General features: G+C 35.4%; 1 protein-coding gene, 1 long non-coding RNA gene and 3 pseudogenes across 2 annotated transcripts; 3 read left to right on the top strand and 2 right to left on the bottom strand.

The window, feature by feature from the left end:
• Nucleotides 1-278: 278 nt before the first annotated feature.
• Nucleotides 279-2,779, top strand: LOC120212727 (annotated as a pseudogene).
• Nucleotides 2,586-4,478, bottom strand: LOC120212725 (annotated as a pseudogene).
• LOC120212785 (dirigent protein 16-like) lies at nucleotides 2,679-3,357 on the top strand. Its single transcript, XM_039210974.1, has 2 exons — nucleotides 2,679-2,898; nucleotides 3,098-3,357. The coding sequence occupies exons 1-2, from the start codon at nucleotides 2,679-2,681 to the stop codon at nucleotides 3,355-3,357; spliced, it is 480 nt and encodes a 159-aa protein (XP_039066905.1).
• Nucleotides 4,479-5,810: 1,332 nt separating the features above from the next.
• Nucleotides 5,811-6,476, top strand: LOC120212730. The gene is made up of 3 exons (XR_005524735.1): nucleotides 5,811-5,900; nucleotides 6,122-6,205; nucleotides 6,289-6,476. It is a non-coding gene; the product is annotated as an uncharacterized LOC120212730 (long non-coding RNA).
• A 5,864-nt stretch (nucleotides 6,477-12,340) lies between these two features.
• Nucleotides 12,341-21,036, bottom strand: LOC120212728 (annotated as a pseudogene).
• Nucleotides 21,037-22,621: the final 1,585 nt, after the last annotated feature.

Raw genomic sequence — 22,621 nt, 5'->3', positions numbered from 1 at the left:
TAAAAGATATAATTTAATTATTTATTTGTACATTAATTCTTTATGATATAATGCATTTAATTTACATTGATACCCCTCATATATCAACGGTGGAAAGTTCACGTGAAACAATAAACCTAAAAACTGCTGGAATCACGTTCACGTAATTATATTGAATCTTCCTCCACGCACTCCTTGATTACCGTTAAATGGGTCCGATTTCAAAAATAATCAATCTTTTGAAAAATCCATATGAATCAATGGTGCTGATCTCAATAAAAGGATGTGGACACCATTTTTACTCATTTACAACACCATTATACGTTACGAACAAAACCCCAAATTTACAAAATCAATAATGAAAGAACCCTAAATATCAGATATCTCCTCATTCCCCCCATCAAAGAAAGCCCAACTTTTTTCTTGATAAAAGAAGAGATAAATAACCCACTCCTTTCGTTAGAGAAGTAGAGTTGTTTAGAAATGGAACCTTTTGATATGTCAGTTTGTTTCGACGACAAGTTATTAGACTTTGGCTCCGATGTGGGAGAGAAAGATGAAGATGAACACAGCTTCTCCGAGCTTAACCCTAATCCTTCTTTTCCGGTAAGTTCTTTTTTTTCTATTTTTCTTTTACCGGCTTATAGTACTGAAATTTTTCGAGCTTTCTCGGCGACGGAGAGGGTTTAAAGAGGCCAAGTTTGGTGCTAACTCGGCCGAGTCTTTGCTGTTTGGTAGTTTTTCTTTTTCTCGAAGGCTTGGGGGAACTAGGTAGGAGAGGTGACTCGGTTCAACTCTGTTGGGGCGGGGGATGGGTTGTTTGGTCCTGAGTCGAACTCGGGCGGTTGTTTCCGAGTCTGGGATGAAAATTGACCCGGTCCGGGTCAAAGTGGACGGCATTGAAAACTGGTACTTGCGTTTTTTTTATTGATTGCTCATGCGATATTTTTGTGGATGACAAATTTACCCATATTGGTCATTTTCATTATTGGATACGACAGGCACGTGAGGTTGAGGGTAGTTTTGGTTTTGTGATAGTTGGGGGAATGTCGTTATTTGAGATGAGCTGTCAAACACCATGCTTATGAGCTGTAGTAATAAATGAGTATTATATATATAAAAATAGACTAAACTACATACTTATTTTATTTTATTTAATTATTATTTTTAAAATATATTATTTTATTTATCTAATCATCAATTATTAAAAAAAATAAACATCAGTGATAATATGATATATTTTTTAATAATAATATGTTATTATCTTTCAGTGAATGAAAGTAGCACCATTAAATTTTTAACACGATCCAAACAAAATCCTAACATTAAATAAACTACAAGTAATGTTATTTATAAATTTTATTAATATTAAACGTTTATATATATAGATAGAAGTATTCAAATTTAAGAATCTATTTTACCATCAACCATCAATTGTTATGATTATTTTTAAAATTCTTTTCAATTCGAAAAAGTCAATCATGCCAACCTTTCAAACATTCTATTTAGCTGTTGCATGCTAAACCTACAAGACCTATCTTTGTCCTTTTCTCTGTTAACGAATGTCCACGATTTAAAACGTTTAGAGCCGACAGAGTTAGCCAGCTGAGTTAAAAATTTTGTTTTCAATGTTGGCAGGAATTCGCAGAGGAAGAGCTGGAATGGTTAAACAAGGATGCATTTCCAGGCGTGGAGACATCATTCTGTTTTAGAGAAGCAGCAGAGCCCGGTGTCAGTACTCGAAAACAGTAGCAGCAGCAGTACTTCAGGTAGTACCACCGGGAACATCACAACGTTCCCGGTGAAGGCGAGGTCGAAGCGTGTGCGTAAATGCCGGGACATGAGGAACCAAGAAAACAGGTGGTGGTGGGCTAAGGAGAAGGTGAAGAGGACGAAAGGGGGTCGGAAATGCCACCATTGTGGGGCGGAAAAGACACCTCAATGGAGGGCAGGCCCGGTTGGGCCTAAAACACTCTGCAATGCTTGTGGATGAGGTATAAGTCGGGGCGTTTGGTGCCGAGTATCGTCCGGCAAGCAGCCCTACTTTCTCCGATGAGTTGCACTCCAATTCCCACAGGAAGATATTGGAAATGAGGAGGCAGAAGCTGTTGGGAGTTTCTGTAATCAACCCTATGGATAAACGGTAGTGTTCTTGTCAGCTGAGCGGAGCACTCGATTTTATTTTATTTTTGTTTAATTTTGGGCCTCTTTTTTAGTATGTAACAAGTTCTTTAGGAGATGGCTTGTAATGGGGTTAGTGATACTCTCCTACTTTTCTTTTATTACTTTTATTTATGAAGAAGTCGAAAATCCATTAGGGAATTTTAACTTTGATGTGTTTTGGTTTTTAGTATTAGTCAAAATGTTGGGTTCCAGAATGCGTGTATTGGGGGGAGATGTGCTCATTCTTTATGAACTTGTGATGGAGTTGAACTTCACAGGGGTAAGAAAAGTAAAAGTAGGTTTGGAGTTTGAATAATTAGGTTTATTCCTAATAGAGATCTTTAATCTCTTATACCGAGAATGGGACTTCATGGTCTTTAGCATGAGGAAGGCACACTATAGGAAAAGCTGATGTAAACACCACCTTCACCACCTCAAACAACTCCACAGCTGATGCTATCCTCTATTTAAAAGGGGAAGCTGCATAATATCAAATATTCATTACTAATCCAAAGGCACACTTACAGAATCACAGAATGTCGATGCAACCAACCCAAAGTTTCATTACAATCTTGATTGCTGCCGTCTACATGGTAACATGTTTTGCAACAGAAGAGCCCGTCCTTGAGTTCTACATGCATGATATCCTCGGAGGCATTAGCCCCACAGGTCGACCGATAACTGGCTTACTCGGAAACGTTTACAGTGGTCGAGTACCTTTCGCTAAACCCGTAGGATTCCTCCCCCCCCCCCAAGGTGGGGTTGCAATCCCAATGGTGCTATTCCTACCGTCAATGGCGTCAAAGGTCTTCCTCTAGGAAAAGGCTTAGCTGGTACAGCTTTCGCCGGTAATCCAAACCAAAATGGTATCCCCCTAAGACCAGATAGCTTGGGACTAGGATTTGGAACCATCACCGTCATCGACACATACCGCTAGCCCTGAAATGGATCACAGACAATAGGGAAAGCTCAGGGGTTTACGTATCCAGTTCAGCTGATGGAACAACACAAATGATGGCATTCACGGCTATTATAGAAGGCGGAGAATACAACGAATACTTGAACTTCTACGGAGTTTACAAGGTCGGAAGCACCGTGTCACATGTATCAGTGATCGTGGAACCGGCAAGTTTAAGAATGCTTGTGGAGTTGCTGAGGTTCGACCGCTTATACCACCAGGTCAACATGTCACGGATGGCGCTGAGACGTTGCTGAGGATCACAGTCCATCTCAAATACTAAAACTCGAAAAGGTTGCATGTTTTTCTGCAAATTATGTGTACCTGTATGTGTGAAAATGAACATGGGCATCAATCTTCATTGTGACAATGTTGAAATTCAAAAGACTTCATTGATTTAGCAAAATGAAAATCCCCAAACTGCAATTTATAATCACACAAATTTTACGATAAGTGCGTAAACAGTAAAAAAGTAGGGAAAGGTTGATGCTCTATTCGGTAACGATTTTGACCAGAGAAATTACAGCCGTTTGATCAAGTCCGTGGAGAGAATCAATCAAGTGCATCCGCAACGAAGCCGGACCTCCAGCCCTCTCCATCCCGATCTCACCGGCAACGCCAAAAAGGCCAACGCCGAAGCCGTAGCTTCCAAAGCATGCGAAGGATCAATTGCCACAAAAGCAGCGATCAAAGCCGTGACAGCGCATCTGGTGGCTGTAATCTTTTGCATCATCGGCACGCCGTTTCGTACTCCGACGGCTCGATTCCCATCGGTGATGATATCGACCGCACCTGAAACCGCTACTACAGCACCACTGGAACTAACCAAGGATTTGGCGGCTTCACGGCGTCGGTTGAATCGTGAGAACTATCCACGCCTTTGGTGGATGAGGATCCAAAGGACGCGTTAGCAAAGGCAATGATTTCGGAGGCGTTGCCTCTGATGACGGAAGGCTTCAGGGAGATCAGTTCCAAACACGCCTTTAGCCGGAAACAGGAAGCACCGGCGGCGACGGGGTCGAGGACCCAGTGTTTATTGAACTTGGAAGCCAACTGGGCGGCGACTTTCATAGCCGGTAGCTAGTTGTCGGAAAGAGTTCCTACGTTGATATAAAGAGCGTGGACATGAGGGGTGAAATCTGGGGATTCAGTTGAGTGAAGCATGGCGGATGATGCATCGGCTGATAAGAGAGTGTTGGCCGTCAGATCCATGGAAACAAAGTTGGTGATGCACTGGATTAACGGTGAAACAGAGCGGACTATGCTGAGGTAGGCCCACGCCTTTGAATCCCATCCACTCACTTCTTCGTCTTCCATCTCCATCTTCTCTTTCAGTGGCTTACCGCAGTGCAGCGTGCTTAACCAATAACTGCTGATAAAAAAGTGACTTTTACTTTCTCCCCCGTTTCATAACCCAAAGATATTTATGGATAAATGGTCCCAGTTATATCATTATAAAATGATCTTTAGATATTATGCATCACTTTTTGAGTTTATAACCTTATAAAGTTACAAAAATATCATTAAATTATTTTTATGTTTTAAAATCTTTTTTTTAAAGTTGAAGGTCGTTTCAGCTAAACATTAACACTTATAGACTAAAATAAAATTTGGCCATAAAACTTATCCAAAAAAAAAAAAATTGGCCATAAATTGTTTGAATTGTATAGTCGTTTGAGATTTTCAGATTTAGATTTTATCATATTCTAGTAAATCATTAAATTTAGTTCAGACGTCGATAATTTTGTAGTAGAAAAATATTATTTTAAAACATATGAATAATTGAGCGATCATTTTATAACTTTTAATAATTAGGGAATTCAACAAAAGTATTGTCCCATAATCAGAAGATTGTTTTATAACTTTTAATAGTTGCAAAACTAAATAAATTAACACCTTATAATTGAAGATCATTGTATAATTTACCCAATATTATTTAGTAGTAAACTATATCATTGAAATATAAATAAATATTTGGGTAAACTACACTATTGACCACTTAACTATTTAGCTATTTTATTTTTGTCATCGAACTTTTATTTTTTCCAATCAGACCACTTAAGTATTTAATTGTAATCAATCAAGCCACTAGCTCTTATCATTTAATAGAACTACTGACATGACTGTTAAATATTTTTATATAATTATACATATGGTCCTTATTGTTTATATATCCTTTCAATTTGATCATATTTTTATAAATTAAAATAAATTTACTCATCCAAATAAATGGTGTAAATGTCATCATTCAATTGTATGATTAAATTTATTTTAATTTGATATATTTGTTCGATCCAGGATGGAGGGGAAGATAAGAACAAACCCAACCATTGAATCAAGTCCAATATTGGTTTAAAGCGACAACACTCTCTATATATATTTTTATCTTTGTGTATAAACATTTAACTTAATTAATAACATTTTATATTATTTAAAATATATTTTATTTTTATCTCAACTTATTAAATATTTATTATTAACTTAACTTAAGATTGTTTTCGTAACACCCCAAATAATTCCTAATTTGAAACCCTAGAATTTTGGGGAAATTGTTCAAATCCCTAATTTCTATTTGGTCAAATTGAAAATTTGGAAAGATTGAATCCATATTTCGTGAAACCTAAACAGTTTGATGACCAACCGTGAAATTAGACCAAAGTTGGTTTAAAACCAATTCTAAGTCCCCCCCCCCCCGCGCGGCTTTGTTCTCCTTTATTTATTTTCTTTACACAACCCTTCGCCGTAACCCTAGCTGCGCCGCACTCTTCACACGCTCGCCTCGCCGTCTTTAATTATCAAGGTGAGTTCGCCGGCCATCCCTATTGACACCGTCGTAACCCCGTTCGCAGTCATCGTCGTTTGAGCGACTTTTCATGAAACCCGCGAGCTTGACTCGTAATGTCACCCGTTGTTGATTTCCTCAAATTGAATATGAAATTATTTTATTAATTCTTTGATAATTATTACTTTAATTTGGGAATTGGTTTATTGGGGATTTGATTCTCGGTCGTAATTTTGCAGGAAATATTGAACCGAGAATCGAGTTACCTCCTCTGTCACCGTTACCCATGAATATCAAACCGAATCGTATAACTCATGTCGACCGTAAGTGATAGCTGACAAATTTTAGTACGTTAAATCCGTAGTTAATTTTAGAATTATTTATTTATTTAAATTACTTATTGTAGACACTGATTCGGATCGAACTTACTGCTCGAGCTAATCGTGGTAGAGGTTATTATCGTCGTTAGCTATCTGTCGAGGTGTGTCTCTGTCGATGCTATATTAAATTATGTGTTTACTTGATTGTTTGGTATGTACTGATAAATTGTGAGATTGACTGTTTTGTGAAATTGGTTGAAATTATTTGCATTAAATTCGGATAAATATTATGTGTTGTATATTGATATATATGTTGTGCATTTGGAATATCTGATTATTATGATCTGTTAGACAACAATTGTGTTATGTGTAAAGTGTTATTTATTAGATTCAATTTATGCTATGTGTTCGGACTCTGGAATCATGTAACTACATTCTCATTCGGATCAGATCAAAATTTAGATATACGATATTCGAGTACATGTTATTCGGATATGTGTCATTCAGATCGAATCATAGATCAGATATATGTGTCATTTTCATATCATAGAGACTATTTCTGATAGAGGAAGTTAGTACATTCACTCGACGGAGTAAATGTCACTTTTTTAGATTCAGTGACATCTGCCTTTGTGGCAGACCCCACTCACATAGTGTGTTTAGTTGGTATATAATGTGGTTCTAGGGAACCCACTCTTCGGATGGCGTGTTAGGAGTACACGCAGATGTATGAACATTTGCATCACATTTAAATTGTAATTACCGTTCATGTTTTGGCGTATGAATAGTCATGTAAATGTTTTGGATTATGCTTTTACTTGTGATTGATTGCACTTTAAAGACACGCCAAGCCTTATAGCTTACTCCTCATAGTTTCTCTTTCAGACACTCGACTTAAGAGATCCGGTACTTAGAGAATCACATTCAATATTCAGTTAAAAACATTATTTAGTATGAATTTTTATTTTACATTTCTTTATCGATTTTGTTATATATTTTTGAATTATCTAATTTGTAAATTTGAGACTTTGGACATTACAGTACTTTGAAACGTTTTTGCATGATTTAGAAATAATTATTATTTATATAAAAAATTTCTTCGAATATTTTACTTTAATAAATTATGAATTATTAACTTGGGATTTGTTACTTTACTATAAATATTATTTTAAGTTTGTAATGATCATGACATATTTGGGGGAAATTGATTTAAAATAGACTCTTTAGATTCGATCTAATTTCTTTTAGATCAGATTTAGGGGTTATAGTTTTATTATTATTTTTATTTAAAAATTAATTTTTAAAAATATTTATAAATTAAGATAAAAATAATATTTATTTTTAAAATTAAAATAAGAATAATTAAGCTAAGATAAGAATAATATATATATTTTTAAATTAAAAAAATAATAAAACACTTTTAAATTAAGTTAATAATAAAATATATTTAATAATTTAAAATAAAAATAAAATATATTTTGAAAGATATATAATATTATTTTTAAATATATACACGAAGATACAAAATATACAGAGTGTTGTCTAGCTTAAGCTATAGTTTGAACTTACTTCAGTGATTGTGTTTATGCTTAACTTCCCTATGTTCTTGGATCAAATCCTCTTTGCCCCAATTTTGCTTGGACATAATTTGATTAGATGAGTAAATTTATTTTAATCTATAAAAGTATGACTAAATTGTAAGGATATATAAACAATAAAGGTCATATGTTGATTTATATCAAAATATTTATGACACATCAATATTTTCGTCAACTTAGAATGGCTAGTGGCTTGATTAACTACAATTAAATAGTTAGGTGATCTAATTGATAAAATTAAAAAATCAATAGTAAATGTAAAAAAGACTAAATAATTAACTAGTTAATAATATAATTTACCCTAAATATTTTTAGTATTAAAAATTTAAAATAATATAATTATTTTTTAATAACCAAACTTTAAAAATAATAAAACGATTATAATTTTTTTAGCTAGAACCAAACAACCTCAATCATAAAGAAATTATTGTTATTTTTTTAAGTTTCTAATTCAAGCACCAATAATGATAGGAATATGAGCGTTCAATTTCAAATGTTTGAAAGTTATATTTGAACAAATACTATCTTATACTTATCCTAGATTAAAAAAATATATCTTCCTAAAAAATTGTCATATAATTTTATAAAATATTTAATTTGTCATCGAATTATGTATATAGTGCATAGAAAGCGAGATAAAATAATTAGAAAAGAGGTCGAGTCAATTTGGTCCATTAGGCATTGCTAGGGCAAATAGAAAACTACGAGAATCCCTCGATTTTTTTCTTCTGGTAAACCTCCACAGCGAAGGCTACAGAATATATCTAAACGAGCAAGAGCAGCACCAAAAAAGATAGAAACGACATGGCCCACGGTGGCTACGGTAAGCGGCGCGTGGCGGAAGGGAATCGCGTTGGCCGGCGATCAAAGGGACCTAGCGTAGACAAGAAACCTAATCCAAAAGCCGTTTCTCTCAAGAACCAGATACGCTCCATTGAACGTATATGTTTCACTACACTTAAAAATTTTATTTTTGAATATTCTAATATGATTATTAGATAATATATATGTTCGATTTTAAATCCAATTAAAGTCGTATACATTTACAAACAAAACTGCTAGAACTCAAAACATCAGAAGAATAACATTCATTTTATCACTAATACCATTCTTTATGTTTGGTGAATCGTATTTTCTTAAACAAAATATAAAATAAAAAATATTATATTATAAAATTAAATTTTTATGTATGCTTCATTAATTGTGTTTTGTGATTATATGAAAGTTCATTTAATCACATGTCCTTAATTATGAGCATCTTCCTTTTTGTTCAGAGATTATACAGCCTTGCAAATCTTTCTATTTGTTGGATAATTGCTAAACCCGTCATATATATATATATTAACAAGGATGGGTTAAGGTGAGGTTGTATCCCTAAAATTTTCAAATTCCCTTATATTTTAGATTTTTTATTGTATTTTCTATTGATTATTCATTTTATACCTCTAAAATTTTCTAACTCCACCCCTCTTAATTTTTTTAATATAACTTTTTAAATTCGCAACCACTTACATAAATTTTTATGTACGTCCATGTATATATATATATCGTAAATCTTTCAATTTGTTGGATAGTTGTTATATATATATAAAAATTAAATTAATATGGGTGATTATAAGTAGTAAGGCCTAAAAAATTTACGGAGAATAATATATATTTTTAATCACTGACATAAGATTTAAAAAGTATATAAATTTTATTTTTTTAAAAATACTTTTTTATTTAAACAATTATGAAAATGAGTAGAATCTTACGAAAAGATGTGATGATGGAACCCAACATGTAATATATGAATTAAGTCACTATCTCGGGATTATATAAATTAAATTGTATATTATGATTAATTAATTAAATGTTCAATATTCTAAATACCCACACAAGATTTGCCTAACCTTTTCGAGATTTAATTGTATGTGTTGATTCATGTATGGAATACTAATTAATTATTATTGGTATTAAAATCGTTTTTCTTTTCCCCTCATTAAGAACATATTCCTTTGGGTGTTATATTCCTCAAATAATCATAGCCAACTTATTTTGATATTAAATAGCAGTGAGCCAATCATGGGTTTACACTTCTTAAACCCTATAATTCTAGGACTAGGTTTGTCCTGTCTTTGTAACATGTTTTTCATTTTCTTTCTCGATCATTTGGTAGGTCATTTTATTTTATGTTTTCTCATGGTTGAATTTGACGGCGACACGACTAATCAAGATGTTGCTTATCTATAATCTTGTTGATCTTCCCTACTATGGACCCTCGGATTGAATTTGGATACGCGGTTTTTGTGTTCGTGAATAGTTTCTCAGGACGTTCGTCTCTAATTTGTTATTCTCGGTGGTCTTTCAATAGCTTAATCACTTTTTGTGATTCATTTGTCGATGGATTCAAATTTGTTCGTATCTATTTTCGTTTGAGCCTTTTGGTGAGGTTTTAACCTTTTTCATGTATAACCATTGTATGATCTAAAGTGACTAGTTTCAATGTCATAGAAAAATGTTCAAATTATGTATTTAGTTTACCATGATAGTTGCAAGGCAAAAATACATCAGTGGTTCTTGTACTTAAAAAAACAATGTGACCCTCAAATTATTTTTCTCTCAGTGTGACCCTCCAACTCAAAAAATAAACCCGGCCCTTTAACCAACATTTTTCGTCATTAACTGTTATAGTGCTAACGTGACAGTTCACGGTGCTGATGTAACAGTCTATGGTGGTTGATAACATGGTAGATAACATGACAAATGAGCTAAATTGATAACTCAAACATGACAAATGGACTGTCATGTCAGCTCTGTAACGGTCAACATTGAGATAAAAATTAATACAAGAACCATATTGGTTTTTTTTCAAAAGTATAGAGACCTCTAATGCCTTTTTACTTTATTGTAAACTCTTATTGTAATTTTGTATATTCATTTTTTAATAAGACTAGCAACTTCTATTGAAAAAAGTAATAACACAGAGGAAATCAATTTGTTTCGATTCAGTTTTTTTAATAGAATGAATCCAACTGTATTACACAAATTTTAAAAATGAAATTGACATAAATACCAAAGTTTTTGGTTTAGGTAAGTTTGGTTTGATTTTGTAATTTTTAATTGTTCATCATTTTTCAAACTTAACATCCAAAAATATATTTTTAAGCTTAAATCGAGTACAAACACACAAATTTGAATTAAAAAAATAATACTATTAGTTTTTAGAATTTATTTATCTAAGTTTGTCTTGTAACAAATTCAAAACCGATTTGATTTAGACCATTAGTCTGTCCTTTTTAATTCAATTTTATTTAAAAAAAACACAGATTTTAAATGAAAAAATCGCAACCGTACCGAATTATAAAAATCAAACAATAAATAAAAATTTCGAACCGAATGGAATAGGGTATGGTTTGAATCAGTTTTTTTTCTCAACCCTATTAATAGAAACAAATATTTCAGTACAATGTAAGTGGGAGAGACGACAAGGCTGAATGTCTCATTAATCGCTACATGAAAACCGACAACATTTGAGAACCGAAACCGCTTAGATAACAAACATATTAATACAAGAGACCAAATTAAACATACGCCCATGAAACAGTAGGGCATGGCGTCTGAAGAGACCAAATTAAAGAAGAAAGTAACTATTACAAGCGTTGCCTTCATTCGAACAAAATCTCACTACTACTTCTATGGCTTCTAAATATTCCTTCTTTGTTCTTAAATATAAAATCCTAAAAATTCCATCAACTCTTTTGCTTTAGCAGTCGCCAGCAGCGACAATTGTCTCTCTTATTTCCATCACCAAAAACATGTTGGACCCTCTCCTTTTGTTTTGCGGTATGAACACCTCGTTCATTCGATTTTTAGTTTTAAATTGACCCCACATTCATTCCTTTTTCTCTCTTATTTCCATCACCAAAAACATGTTGGACCTAGTAGGATGATTGGAAAGAAATAGATGGGAAAACTTTCTTCTCTCTGTAAAGAGAAAAGGCCAACCAACAAAATTCAAGTTTAACATTCAGTTTTTGGCCTTCACCAAACATATAAATTTCAGGATCAATGACTAGCCCTCTATGTTATTTCCCCAGTATTATATGTTCACGGAATTGGTTGTTTACAATGTAATTAATTAATACACACTTCCATGTCTGGGGGAGAAAAGCAACCTATCTATTTAAATTCAACCAACATTAATAAGTCATAGACGACATTTCATTCTGCTGGATGTTTCATTTACATAGTGCGCTGGAATACAATAAAAATGAGATCAATCACATTCACAAAGGCCTCGTTCTGAAAAATACGAGTACAACTCAAGGAGTACTTGTACATTGATTTATTTGATTACTAGCTATGGATAGGGCAACCAAAATTAACTACCTACAACAAATTACACATCTCAATAACATTACACGTAACACTGACGGATATGTCTCTAATAGCTAGCTAGTACACAATAAAACTATGTCAGACCGCTAAAGCCTAGTTAGTACAACTACACTTGTGAAGGTGGTAATTAATTCCTGGTGAATAACATCTGATTCCCAATGAAACAGTTCATGAAAATGACATTCATGCAAACAATAAGAGGAAATAATTATTAAAAAACTTCACCAACCTAAATATTATTAACTCGAATTCCTGAATTCATTTGTGTTTGAGCAACATATCATGAAGGCCTTCGGCTGTTGGGCGATCTACGGGATTTTCTTCTGTACATTGACGGAAGATATCAATAAGAAATCTAATTGTCTCAGTTTCGGCCTCTGTCCCAGATTGGGTCATTGCAGTTTCAGTCAATGATTCCACTGCCTCTAGCTCCTCAGGTAGTCTTGGACGTTTCCCCATCTGCAAATATAAAGATCAGAAGAAACAACCTACTTAGCTTAAATCAAAGGCACTCAAAGGAAGACTGATCAGTTCGGAATTACTGATTGTCGATACCTGAATAAGGTCATGAATGTGCTGCTCCGATACCCCAGAACAAGGAAGTTGGAGAGTCAAGAATTCATAAAGCAGGCATCCAAATGACCAAATGTCCACTTCCTGCAACCAGTTAGTAATAAACTTCACACCCACATAAGCAAAACAGTGTGTAACACAGAACCAAGCAACATATCAATTCAAGCCGATATCTAAATGCTACTCCTAAACATTCTACCCACTTAACCTCTCTCCTTCCTCTCCTCTCTTCTCAACATACAATATAAACATTACCAAGTATATTATCTTTTCTCTATCATCAAAACAATTTTCATGTTACTCGAATAATTTTTTTCACCAAATCAAGGAATTACAAATCATCAATCCAATAATCAATGCAGAAATGGAAGAGATAAAACTTACCAGTCCATAAACATTACGCTTATGCATTGCACGTACAACCTCAGGAGCCATCCATCGAGGCGTTCCAACACACACATCTGGAGGAGGTATCCCTAAATGAGCAATACAACATGTATGCAGGAAAGACCTAAGAGGTACTGCATTATCAAAATCACAGAGCTTCACGATCGGGCTCCCATTAACTCTCTTCCCATCCAAATCAATCAGAATGTTTTCACTTTTTATATCACGATGAATAATGTGCTTTGAGTGCAACTCTGCCAGTGCAGACACAACATCACGTGCAATACACAATGCAAAATCCACAAGGACATGTTTCTCACCAGCTTTAGCTAGTTTCTCAATATGAGCCTTCTCAGAAGCAACAGGATAATCAGGCTTAAACGCAAATCAAGTAACCATAAGGTAGCATGAAGAACAAATCACGTAACCATGAGGAAGAATTATTAAAATACAAATACCTTCAATGATCCTCCTTTTATGTACTCCATCAAAACTGCAGACTGCAGGATTCGACGTTCTTGTTCTCCATCCCCTACAGAAATCCACTTTGAAGATATCTGATGTCCTTACATTTCTACAATGCATGTGTGCTTCAAAGCACCCAGTATTCTTACTTCCCCCAGGCACCTATACTCAAACTTTTTAACCTCATCGAATGAAGCACCATTTATTTCTAGAGTACGCACCTGCAAATCCATATTGAATAAAAATCAATAGCTAAAAAGGAACTAGCAGTTAATTGAAAAGGCATGAGAATGTCGTGACAAAAAAATCTGCATCAAAAAACATTCACTTAACTCGCATATCTAAAAACACAATAAACAATCTTAAACCTGACGAGGATAACAAACCTTTGCTACAGCATCCATTGATCCAAATTTGCATCGAATGAGAGAATTGGAAGCCACTCTTTCAATTTCATCACTTGTGGTCATAGAAGGGAAAGAACTCAGCACAGAAAGGCTTTCAGTTGCAAGAGATCCTTTTGTTCGACTAAAGGGAATGTATATACAACAGAAAGCATATAGCTATTAGAACAATGAAAAAATAAAAACTCCTTTTCAAAGCATAACATCTAATCTAAAACACGGATCCACTTATCTCTACTAGACAAAAGGAACAAATAATTCAAAATAAATGTTATATTGCTAATAATTATAAAATGTTTAACACATTACAAGCTCTCTTTCCAAATTCGATATCTGCAATGGTACAATGAGAGCAATCTTTGAATGAAACTAATTGGTTATATTACAAAATATGCTAGAAGCAGAAGAGAAACTCCAAAAACACTTTACAAACACAGACATCTTAAAACATTTGCATCAAGAAATTCACCTGCAAAAGTATTCAGGATCCATCTCTTCACGTATGTCGTGTGGATGACAAGCATCAACCACCATACGAACCCATGAATCACCCCTCTTAAGGGGAATGACATTCCAGGCATGAGGCATAAAATCCAAGTAGCCCCTGATAAACTCGCAAGGAACCGGCGGTTCCATTAGATCACATAAATACTGCAGCAATTGAAATTATACCATGTCTTAATAAAAAGATGACAATGAACTAAATTAATAATACCAAGAAAAAATGAAATGAGAACAGGAAAAAGTCACCTTCATTAGCAGTGCTCTATGCCTACACACACCAAATTGAAGAGTACCAATAGGAACAACAATGGAATTACGCCTTGACTTTATTGAATGTAAAGATCTCTCACAGAGCTCAGAGAAAACAATATCTTCTACAGTATCCAAGGTTTTGCTAGATGCACTAGAACTGTCACTGTTTCCGGTTGAACAGGTGCAAATGAAAGGCTTCTTATAGTTAGAACCAGATACTGCTTTCCGATTCCTTTCTACAATGCCGCTTCTATCACTCCCTCCAAAATGATCTGATACAAAAAGAGCAAGCAATGACGCTATCTGAAAGTTATCAACAGCAACCCGCCCCTTATCTTTAGATAAACCATTCAAGTGCTTCAAATGACATACCATAGCTTGAGCAGAGCGAGCAATTGCATCTAACTCTTCATCTCTTTCCCTAAAGAAAACAATATAATCATTACTCAACTAGAAGATCAGAAATATAATTTGCAAATCCCTAAAGCAGAATCTAGTACGTTTGATTTACAAAGTAACTTAAGTCCTACCCACAAATGTAAAATTACCTGTCCACAAGAATTACTTCACGTGAATCGAGTTTAAAGATCTGCTCACAGGGTTTTTTAAAAAATAAAAGTGGTTTCTCCTCCGACAGTGTTTCGTCGTCCGCTGCCGCCGTCTGCCGCCGCCGTCAGCAATCCGCCGCCATACTCGGACCACCGTTTGACGCCGTTTTTTCCTGGGATGGTCGTCCGCTCAAGGTGAACACAGATCTGGACCTTTTTTTGCGAAAAACTCTCATTCGTCGCAGATCTACACTCCGTCAACTGCAGATTTACACCGCCTCCTGCCGGCCGAGTTCGACTCCGCCACATTACCGATCGCAGCGCCTTATTGCGACCTAATCTCGAGCTTTCTAGTGTCGAGCATCGTTAAACAACTGAGAAATCACCATGGAACCCCAACCCCCGTCCTAGCCCAGCCGTCTTCGAGGGTTTGTTTCAGTTGGCGTGAGGCATTCTACCGTCCCTCCTTCATCTTTTAGGATTTCACAACTCCTTGAACCAGACAGCAGTGGTGCAGCCGGTGATTTTCCTATGGAGTCTGCCAAGGAACTAGAAGCTAGAGTTAAGGCTCTAAAAGTACTAGTGGCAGATTTGAACGAGCGGGTAAAGGATTTAAAAATGAAGGAGAATGCAGTTTCACCGGCAATTTTCTCAGAACCTCTGGATCCGCCGGTGCAGCCTCTTCTTCTTACTCCAGTAAAGACTTACGTGAAAATGAGAAAGAAAAGGAGAGGTCAAAGTTTCGGAAACGGAACAAACGAGTTTTTACTAGACACATGCTGGCCGGATTGAGGCAGTTTGGTAACTTCCCAATTCCCCCGCATGCTACTAGGAACGATGTTCTGGCAGCCTTGGCACGTGAGGCTGGTTGGACAGTTGAGCCCGACGGCACCACTTACCGACACTCTCCTATGCTCCAAAATCAACAAAATTTGGGAACTTATTCAGCGAGGTCGGGTGATAGTCCATTATCATCTAATCCTTTGAAGAAGTGCTTACAAGAAGGGAAACATAGAAATGGAAAGCTGTCTTTAGCACACGTAAAACCAGCTCTTCCTGGTGCTCATGTTGATCATAATGGATCCAAGGAGATCAATTCGAAAGGGTATTCCAATGTTAAAGTGTCCGAAGTGGTGGTAAGTAGAAGAAACGGGTTTAATAATCAGTCAAAGGAAGGCCAACCAAATATCGTCAATGGGTTCAGAAAGGGTTGTTACACGATTTTTATCGAGAACCTTCCAGAGAAGATCCATTGGAAGAGACTTGGATCTATATTTGGCTCACATGGTCAAGTTATTGATGCATTCATTCCCAAAAAAAGAAACTCGAAAGGGTTTCGCTTTGGGTTTATTCGCTTTGCTACAATTGAAGAAGCAAGGACATCGATTTCTAAGATGAATGGTAATCATATTTACGGCAACAAAATTAGAGTCTATCTGGCTAAATATAAACCTAGACAGTCTTTCTGGCGAAAGTCCTCGACAGCTGTTCAAAGTAAGTCTGGGATGGAAGATCTTCCGAGGTTTAAACACTGTGAAGTTGAGGGTGCTGTGGACGAAGATAAACTTCAAGTGTTGAACAACTGTCTTGTTGGGTGGTGCAAGAACTTTATCAAGATTATCTTGCTAACCAAATGCAAGCCAAAGGACTAGCGGGTTTCACGCTAATGAGAGCTGCTGGAAATGTAGTTCTAATGGTTTTTGAGGACTCGGATTTGTTGAGAAGCGTGAAGGAAGATAAGTTAGAGACTCTTGCAGAATGGTTTTCCAGAGTGGAAACTTGGTCAGAGAGTCTTGTGGTGGAGAGTCGGCGCGTGTGGTTAGTTTGCGAAGGTATTCCTTTTCACACTTGGAATTGGGATACTTTCAAAAGCATAGCTACTAAGTGGGGCAAGTTAATAGCAATTGATAACAGTTGTGAGTTCCCTTCGTCTTTTGACCGAGCTAAAATTCAAATACTCACAAATGCTCAAGGGAGAATTGATGAGTTGTTAGAGTTGAAAGTCGGGGATAATTTATTCAAAATCTTGGTGTATGAAGTTGACCCTTCCTTCAAACCTAATTCTTGGGTCCCTGAAGATTGCGATATCTCTTTAGAACTTGTTCCTCCAATTGGACTGTGATTGTTCGACAGCTGTATTCAGAGGCGTTTTTTAGTTTGTGATTGTAATTGTTGGTTTTTGTTTTGTTATGTTATCTTACATCTTGAGGTGTATTTTAGAAATAGGGTTATTGTCTTAGGGCCTTTTTGTTTGAAGATGTAAGATTTTTAGGTGATATGGTCTGTATTGGTTTTTATTCCCCTTTGAGGGTTCAGTGTTACCACTTGTACTTGGTCTTCTATTTAATAAAATATGAGGTACTCTTTTCTCCCTTCCAGTGTTTTTCAACATACTTCTAAGTATGTGGAAGAATATGAAGGGAGTTTTAATGAGACCTCCAACTTCTATAAAAAAAAAAAAGATCTGCTCACAAGTAGTCAAGGACATGAAGGGACGATCGCGCCCAGCATCATAAAACCCATCTGTTAGGTAGTCTTGAGTTCCACAGAATGAGGTGGCACTATATTTTTGTGATATATTGGAGCAATAATCTGTTGGTTTCCGAGACTTGCATGGTTTTGGATTATGAAGATCCCTCTTAGAATGCCTTTTTGACTTAAAATTAGACTTGGATGTTTCTGAGGATGAACCTTTATCCTGTTCAATAGCTCCCCCTCTTATCAGGGCCAAAGATGCATCAAGCTGAGAAGATTCATCTTCACTCTTCAACTCATGACCAACTGAGGGACTGTTTTTTACATTGATTCCCTTTCTGTAAGTATGTGTGTCAGCCTCGTGTCTAACACTACTTATTTTGTCATCTTTGTCTTCTGAGAGAGGTAATGGTTTCTCATCATCTTTGCCTATAATTTCAGATCCAGCTTCCACGCCAGTGTCAGAGACCAGGACATTATTATCACCGGGAGCTTCTCCACCTGCTTTCAATGTAAACACCTCAGCATGTCCTTCACCTTTCCACTTCCTGCTGTTATTTAGACGTTCTTGTCGAGCTCTTTGTTGCAGATAATCTCTCATCTTCCATCGTTTACTTGATCTCTGAGATGCAAAACATCTATTATTTGCCAATGGCACGGTTAAGACGCCTGATGAGGTCTTATGAGAGCCTATTTCAAAATTGAATAGAATTATTTAACTTCACTATTAGGTAAAGATAAATGCAAGATAGTGGGAAATAATATCATGAGAGATGCGATAAGAGAAATATCATGTATCATAAACTTAAAATAAACACCTTACCGTCATAAGAAACACTTCCATCAGTATCCCGAGCAGAAGCTTCATAAACATCCATTTCAACTGAAGAACTGGTGAACTCATCACTAGATGAGCCTCTGCCATTTCCTTCCAAATAGCAGCATACCCAAGAAGGTATTTGAAAGCAGCTTACAATTTTATTGTACTGGAAAATGGTGTAGATGCATGAAAAAAGGGAACAAGATTAGCTTCAAAAACTACAGATTACCATGAAAGCTATCTGCTTCAACCAGGGTTTCAAATCGTGGCCGCGGTCGCGTTTTCGGTCATTTCGGGTTTACCGCAATGGCGGCCAAAACGGACACTATTGCCGCCGTAGCGGGCGCTATTGCAGGTGTAGCGGGTATATCGGAAAGCAGCGCTACCACGAAATCACGGGCGCTATCGCGATAGCGGACCGCGATTTGAAACCCCGGCTTCAACAAACCCAAAAAATAAATAGGAATTGATACTTATTGCATACTTTGTGCAACACAGATATTATGCAAAATAGCACAAGTTGGAAACAAGCATATAAAATGGCATTAGGACTTAGGATAACAGGAAAATTACTAATGACAACCAACTTTAAGTGCAATGAAAACCAAGCACAAAAAATAGATATAAATATGATGTCACATACAAGATACAAACCAATTAATATATAATCCAATTCGAAGTAGTAATGTCTATATCAGTTTAGAGCCAATGCATTTTGCTGCTAAAGTATAAATAGCATGCCAGAACACCTGGAAATAAAATTTTAGTTGAAATAAAATTAACTGCATCCTACAGAATCATATGGGCAGGACTTCAAGCTAGGACTACTTAAACTGATCAGGACAAGCAAATAACGGGTGATGAAAAAATTGAGTAAAATTGCTAATTTGAATCCATTATAAGAGATTCAAGGATAGGGATCCATCTAAGTATTCATTTATATAAGCACCTGAAGATTCAAAGTCTGAAGGTTATGCATTAAGCTAAGATTAAGAGAACCCAATGAAGTCAACCTATTATTTGACAACTCCAAGTTCTTCAATCTTTGCAATGAAGACAAGCTCGAAGGTACTTCCACCAATTTATTATTTGCAACTTTCAACAAAATCAAGTCATTCAAATAACTTATTTCAATTGGCAAACTCTTTATTTTATTGAAGGACAGGTCTAGATATTCCAAATTCTTTAAGCATCCAATTTCGGGAGGAAGGTATCTGCAAGAAAAGAAACACAAAAGGTCATACATTTATTCCATTTCTTGCACACCCACATATTTACCCCATCAGCACAATGGACAGAGACCCAAAAAAACATATTTTCTTGTTTTCTTTACAGTTCATCCAAATACATTATCAAAAACTTGAAAGTGTTCATAATAGTAGTAAGTACTATTATTGACAGTCGTGTAGCATAATCTTAAATAACAATTTCCACTGCTTAAATCTCCATTATTTCATATGCAAATTTGAGGTTTCGTAGCATTAGAAGCACAAGATTTTCTAATCAGAATCACACTTTAAATCTGGAAAAATACCGCTAGTGGAACAAACAAACCAAAAAAATTCCTCCACTACCATAACTTTGCATAAGAATAAATAAGAACATATTTGCTGAAAAGGTAACCTAAAACATTAATATAAATTAAAAATAAAATAGAAAGGGTTGATAAAATATATACCTAATAGAAAAATAACAAACGGAAAGCTTGGTCAAGCACTTAAGCACAGAAATCTCACTCAAAAGAGACAAAACCGAAGATCGAGGTGGAACCATACCAAGTTCCAGCTCTTTCAACCCTTTCAACTTGCTTAAAGACATTGCATTGAACCCCGGCGACGATATCTTCACCTGTAAACACTCTAACCCTACCAAACCCCCACTTCTACAGGAAACAAATTAATTGGTTCCCAAAGAACTTCAAATTTCTTAACCGACTGAATGCCCCAACCGATTTCGGAATCAAATTGAACACGTTCTTGTAAAAATAAAGCCCGTCTACGGAATCCTTCGAATCCCCCAATAGAGAAAACTCCACGCTTTTCCCGGAAACATCAAGAACTGTTACTTCTTCCGTACAACTATTACTGCGGTCGTTGCTAGTGGTGTTGTCGTGAGCTTTTTTGCCTTCGACGGCGGTGGGTTCGACCGTGCTATTAGAGTCATTTCCGTCGTCGTTTTCGTCTTTTTGTTGGTTGCAGTTTCGGTCGGGAATCTCCGGGAGGGCCTCAATGATGTCGGTGGAATCATGTAGCTGCATTGGGGTTGGGGGCAAATTTGTTATTTTGGAGACGGGAAATTGAAAAGGATGAGAAGAAAAGAGGGGCTCGGGTGGGGAGATAGGGTTGGGGATAGGGATTTGAAGAAGAGATCTGTTTGGAAGGAGGGAAAAGCGAGGGAAAATTGACGAGAAAGTTGAACGGAGAGGGAGCGGAGAGGAAAATATCGGAAGGAACCGCTCCCCTGGCTTGTTTAGTAGAAATGAAATAGAATTCCTAGAATCTAGAGGAACCGTACTACTATAGTTCAATTTTTCTTTTTCGTTTTTATGCTATGATAAAACCTTTAGGATAAACTACACAAATTATCACTCAACTTTATTCTCATTCTTATTTTAATTATTTAAGTATAAATTATTTGATTTAGTAACAGAATTTATACATTTGAAATTTTTAGTCACTTCACTGTTAACATCGTAAATTCTTTATGACATAACCTAGTATTATTATTTATATTGGCTTCAAGTATTTAATTGAATGCAACAATATATTAATGAAGGGTAAACTATACAAATAGTCCCCCTTATTTTCAGTATAATCAACTTTGATTACCGACTTTTTAGTTAAGCATGTTTGGTCTCTTACATTATCGATGTTTAAGTCTATTTAATTTCCGTTATCCCATTAACAAAAGTATATATGAGGTAACCCATCTGTCCCTTGATAATTGAACATAAAAATGTAAACAAGCTTCATTATTGCATAACTTTTGTTAAGCTTCAACTCCATACCTGTGTAAACTAAAGTTGTTTTATTACTGATATTGTTCATTGTTAAGGTTATGGCAGCTTTTCTTTGAATGTTTCTTGAACCTTCTTGGGAATCTAGTAAATACAAAAGAATTAAAAAGTTTTGCACTGTTTGATGATTAGTATGTGATTTTCATTTTTTTAAGGAATTGATTGTTGCAAAAAAAAAAAAGTTTATTTCGGGCCTAAGAGTCTGATATTTTTATATTTTTACATATTTTCAAAGCGTTAAAAAAAGGTCGTGAAGTTGAGCTTTCTTTGATACTTATAGATGACATCTGAATGTTGACGAAGTTGTTATTGTTGTACTCTCATTTAAGAATGTCTTTAGTGTATCTGAGAGTTTCATCGACAAAATCAGGCTCCAAGTCGATAACTATGAAAACGTATAACTTACTATTTGCAAGCTAATCGAATAGCCTCAAATAGAATCTGGGATACATGACTCTTTTACAGGAAGAAGAGGGGGAGGAGGAGGAAGAAGAAAAAGAAGAAGAAGAAGAACATGAACTTTTTTTTAAAAAAAAATTAATTCTCATGTAATACTTCTGTTAAAGGATTAATAGGAGATAATAATCGAGGGATTAAAATCGAATGAATCGATAACGTAAAGGACCAAACGTATTTAATTAAAAAACTGGTCATCAAAATCGATCATACTAAAAACAAAAGAGATTATTTATATAATTTATCCTTAATTAAATGATAACAATACTTTAGATTTTTTATATAAAAAATCAGTTGTTCTTATTATCGTCATGATGAAGTTTCTGAAACTTAACAAGGTCATGATTGTCCTCTATGGTCGATACGATAGTTACAAAGCGTTGATAGTGAAATCATTCAACTAATCGACCTATTACGACCTTCAGGGTGTGTTTGTGAGATTCTCATGAGAATGAAATCTATATTTTTTCGTTTGGTTGGCCGGGAATGTCATTCTCGGTAATCTTACATTATCAATAGTGGATTTTTTAGGGTATATTAT

This window comes from Hibiscus syriacus, unplaced genomic scaffold, assembly GCF_006381635.1.
Source record: "Hibiscus syriacus cultivar Baekdansim isolate YM2019G1 unplaced genomic scaffold, ASM638163v2 tig00110015_pilon, whole genome shotgun sequence".
Classification (NCBI taxonomy): Eukaryota; Viridiplantae; Streptophyta; class Magnoliopsida; order Malvales; family Malvaceae; genus Hibiscus; species Hibiscus syriacus.
This window is presented reverse-complemented; position numbering and strand designations above follow the sequence as displayed.

What these genes read in the sequence shown, in the direction of transcription:
- LOC120212785 (XM_039210974.1), top strand. Translation starts at nt 2,679, where the DNA reads ATGTCGATGCAACCAACCCAAAGTTTCATTACAATCTTGATTGCTGCC. An exon ending in ATTCCTCCCCCCCCCCCAAG is followed by an intron (nt 2,899 to 3,097) that starts GTGGGGTTGCAA and finishes AATGGATCACAG; the next exon opens with ACAATAGGGAAAGCTCAGGG.